Genomic DNA, 4562 nt, shown 5'->3' with positions numbered 1-4562 from the left:
CACATTTAAGTTCAATTGTAAATACAAAACTTTTTTTTCAACAAGCCAAGGCTCTGGAGCCACATAGAACTCTTTTATTCATGTATTGTTGCTCTTTGTCTCTGAAGAAAACACCAAAATAATTTTAATAAAAACTGGTTTGCAGTTTTAGTTAATGTGTTTTAGCTTATAGGTTAAATGGTAGTGTAATCAACATAAGAGAGTATTAGAGTATACCGTCCATCAAACTCATTTTGACAGGCGACCTTTGACCCCGTTCCAGCAATTCAACTTTTTGTCAGGTGACTTATTTTTTAATTTTTTATTTTATGTCAAATTAAAGATATCCAAATGTTTATCCAACAGAAATCTTTTTCCAAATCCAGCAAAAAATCTTTCCAATCTTAATGAAATGGAAAATTTTATGTTTTACTTTAATTTTCAGCTCAAGTTAATCTGCTGCAGCACTTTTTGACACGGGGTGCATTTTATTTTGAAAGGAACTTCTGAGTTCTGCTATTAAAAGTGAAGAAATTGTGTTACATGTTATGTAAAGAAAAATATAATAAATTTATAATTCAATGCATGTAAATATTTGAAATCAGCATGTTGTAAATAAATGGCTAAATGGTCACAAAACATAAATAAAGTGTTCTTTTCTGAGTGGGAATTTGGCTAGAAAGGTCAAAGGTTAGAGACCTCTGGGGGGGATATTTGATTTTTTACGTCTCTGTCTCCCCCTCTGGCCATCACCGGGATCCATCACCAGAGTACTAGCACTTCCTGGGTCTCCCAGCAGTATTCAGTCAGTGCGAAGTCTTGTTTGTGCCACTCTGCCTGCATGACTGAGCGTTCTCATCCCGACCTGATCTTCTGTTTCATCTGTTTCCTCTTCCACTCTGATTGTTTGCCGCCTGCCCCGACCCTGACCACTGGTTGTTCTTTGATGCCCTCATGCTGGTGTTTGACCTCTGCCTGACCCTGATTTAGCTTTGTGACTTTTAGCTCAACTCCTGTTCTCCTGTCTGTTTCCATAAAACCTGCTGCAGCCATCTACCCGTGTGTGAACATTTTATTGTAATTTCAATTAACAGATTTTAATCTTTAAATGATTTTAGTTTTTTACTATTTTGTTTTCCTTCGGGATTCATAAAGATTCTATCAAACTTGTGTATTTTTTTTTTATATTGTGCAAACGGCATTCTTTAAAATGCATCGAGAATTTAAAAAGCTACAGAATTACAAGACAAATTCCCTTTTAGATACTTTTCTGGAGATAAAAATGAAGCTTAAAATGTTTACGAAGTTAGATTGGATTTAAAAGAGAGGTCAATGAAGCAGCAAACATAAAAGTTGCTAACAGGAAGGAGGAAGTAAATCCATTGAATAAAATTATTTAGCACAAAATACTTTGTGGGGGATAGTCGTAAATACTCCAAATGATTTATTATTGGAAAATCAAAAGTGTTTTTCCAATCAGGTTAATGACTGAGGTGAAAAAAAGGACTCGGGCTTAGCGAGCTAATCAGGTCAGTTACACATGGATCATCAGTCAGATGAAGACGGATCGGCTTACAAAACCTGCTATATGTACCTGATACCCTACATGCTAATGTGTGTCGGTATTCTAAAGGTTAACAGGGGTGAGGAGGGTGAAAACCCCCTGAACAGGTGAGTTAACCGTAACTATGGCAACCAAGGTGGCTTCACTCAACAAGAACGTTTATTTCCTTTACCACTCAAACACATCCTGCACCTGCTCTGCATATTTTTTCACACAACTTTCAATTTGGACCTGTTAACGAGTACAATTACAGTAAAATTTTCCGAAAACGACCGTGCCCAACGTTCATTTAGAACCGTCGTAAAACCGTGCGGTGACATTTCTAGATTCTAGTATCTTTTGAAAGATAAAAACCAAACCCAGAAGTTGAGCCAAAAATAGCAAAAGTTTTTCCCCGGAGAGTCATTAAAGGATTAGACGTGCTGAGCACATGCTGCCTCGTTAAATCCTTTTTTTAAAGAGTCATAGTTATGAAATAAGCAGTTATGCTCCGACTTTCTGTACACAAAACAAGCCTAATGAGAGGCTGCCGTCTGTTCCAAACCTCACTGTGTATAATTATCTGTAACAAGGCAGTGCTTGTTACCATGTAATCATATCTTTAGCGCGTGTGATCTTTTTCATTGCCTTCTGTTCGGTTTAAAACGTGCTACCACCCACCTTCTCCCCTGTGCCGATGTGCAGCCCCTCCATCACTTTGGCAAACGAGCCTTTGTTGATCATCCTCCCGACCAGGTAGGAGCCCACTCTCTTGGAGTGAGGGAAGCTCCTCAGCAGCTCCCTGGAGACTCTCACCGACGGTAGAGAAAGTCTCCCCTGACCCGAATCCTCCTCTCCTTCCAGGTCCTCCGAGGTGGGCTTCACTGCAGCGGCTGGCATCCCGGACAAGGCCCCGGCCCCATGTGGAAGCCTCCTACCGTCTCAATGGAAGTTTCATTCTAACAGACACACATATTGGAGCAGGAGGTGCGTCTCTCCACACCTGTGATGTTTAAGTCCTTTTGTTCACCCTCTCAGGTGTGTCTCCGCTGGTTGGTGGATGATTAACCGGAGCGCTCGCGGGTCAGGAATGAAGCGGACATACTACACCGTGGTCACTATCTCCCTCCCCCTCCCGCCACACTGATGCTCACAGTTACACAGTAACCACCTTTAATTGTCTCACGTGATGGCTGCTTTTGAAATCGGATCTGTCGTCAGGACAAACCGAAGTTCTGTCATGTGTCACTACATTGACATTCGTCAAATACTAGAAAAGCTTTTTTTCTTCTAAGACAATAACCATCACCCCTCCTGCAGCTTTGATTACCAAATTTGTATCCTTGCATTTCCTCACCTAAACAAAACACGGCCAATTCTAGAAATTAGATTAGAAAAAGCATTTTTTTGTAAAAAGAGAGAAAGTTAAGAAACTGTTGGTGACATTTTGGATTCCCTCTAGTCCAGGAGTCGGCAACCTTTAACAGTAAAAGATCCATTTGGGCTCGGAGCCTTTTACCTTTTACCTTTAGTAGAGGCCAAATTTGCGAAAAATCTTGCTTGTTACTTAATTACTAGATGAACTCCAAATTAGCATAAAATTCCTTAGTAAATGAAATCAGCCCAAAATGTTAGCATGTTGCTAAAAGATAAGCTAATCTCTAAATTAGCCTAAAAACCCAAGTAGAAAACAAATTTGCCAAAATGTTAGCATATATTGCTAAAATATTAGCTAAACTCCAAAATAGCATAAAAAAGTAATTAGAGTCCAAATTAGCCTTAAAAATCTTAGCTTCTTGCTTAATTACCAGCTGAACTCCAAAATAGCCTAAAATTCCTCAGTAAACTAAATTAGTCAAAAATGTTAGCATGTTGCTAAAATAGAAGATAAATTCTAAATTATCCCAAAAAACTTTAGTAGATAACAAATTAGCTTAAGACATCATTTTTTTGGATAAAATATTATCTAATCTCCAAATTAGCATTAAATCCCAGTAGACAAAAAACTAGCTAAAAACGTTAGCATGTTGCTAGAATAAAAGCTAAACTCTAAATTAGCCTAAAACCCAAGTAGACGACAAACTAGCAAAAAAAAGTTAGCATGTTGCTAAGATAGAAGCTAAACTCTAAATTAGCCTAAAACCCGAGTAGACGACAAACTAGCGAAAAAAGGTTAGCATGTTGCTAAAATAGAACTCTAAATTTTTTGAAAATTACCATTATTTTATCTTTCTTCAGCCAGAGAGCCGTTCCCTCCAAACCGAGGAGGAGGAAGGAAACGTCCAGCAGAACCAAATTGCTTTCGGGTCTAATTTAAAAGGTCTTATTGGAATGTTTTTTTTTTCTCTTTATGAAGGTAGAGGTTTGGTGACTTCATTGCTAAACCAGAAAGCTGCTTTCAAATGAGCTAAAAATAGAAAAAAATTTAATTTTAAGTCTTTCTATCAAAGCTCATGACACTAAATCTCAAGCTTTTCCCCTCATTCATCTGAAAAAAGTCATGTAACCCAAGAGTCTCTACAATCCCTCCAAAACACATGACCACACGCGACCCGGAGCCTCTCCGTTTTTCCTGTTTTCAACATCTCCTCGCGCTTCGTTCCAAACCTCAGCTGCAAACTGTCACATTTCAAGACGATTTAAGGTGAAATCGGCTCCAAAAAATCCACAAAACGCAGCAACAGCTGCTGGATTTCAAACAGCCTCTTTCCAGGACGTTGCGTGCACCTTCACACCAGAAGCCCTACACATCATTAACAGGTCTTAGGACTTTGGCTTGTGCACGAGAGAAGGTGTTAACGCCGCCTTCCTAATGCCTAAAGGCTGTCAGGCTTTGTCTGGCGGAGAGGAGGGAGGAAAGAAACGAAGGGAGGAAGGAGGGGAAGTGTTGCATTCAAGGAATGAAAGAGAAACAAAAGAGGTTTGCTTTGTCAGCATTTGAATACCATAAGTTCTCACTTTTATTCACCTTTATATTCTTAAAAGTGTGCGGTTTCCCGTCAACAATCGACTGTCTTCAGACTGTTGTGCAGCAGAGGAA

At 39.2% G+C, this 4562-nt stretch overlaps 1 protein-coding gene across 1 annotated transcript in view; it reads right to left on the bottom strand.

Moving 5' to 3' along the window:
• LOC112157709 (hormonally up-regulated neu tumor-associated kinase homolog) overlaps nucleotides 1-2429 on the bottom strand; it is a 13808-nt gene extending 11379 nt beyond the window's left edge. The window contains exon 1 of the mRNA XM_024290614.2: nucleotides 2204-2429. Coding sequence (XP_024146382.1) covers nucleotides 2204-2422 — 219 coding nt within the window. The 5' untranslated portion in view covers nucleotides 2423-2429. The remainder of the gene's footprint in view (nucleotides 1-2203) is intronic.
• Between the last annotated feature and the right edge of the window lie 2133 nt (nucleotides 2430-4562).

This window comes from Oryzias melastigma, linkage group LG24 (genome assembly GCF_002922805.2).
Source record: "Oryzias melastigma strain HK-1 linkage group LG24, ASM292280v2, whole genome shotgun sequence".
Classification (NCBI taxonomy): Eukaryota; Metazoa; Chordata; class Actinopteri; order Beloniformes; family Adrianichthyidae; genus Oryzias; species Oryzias melastigma.
The sequence above is the reverse complement of the archived record's forward strand: the minus strand, read 5'-3'. Positions and strand labels throughout refer to the sequence as shown.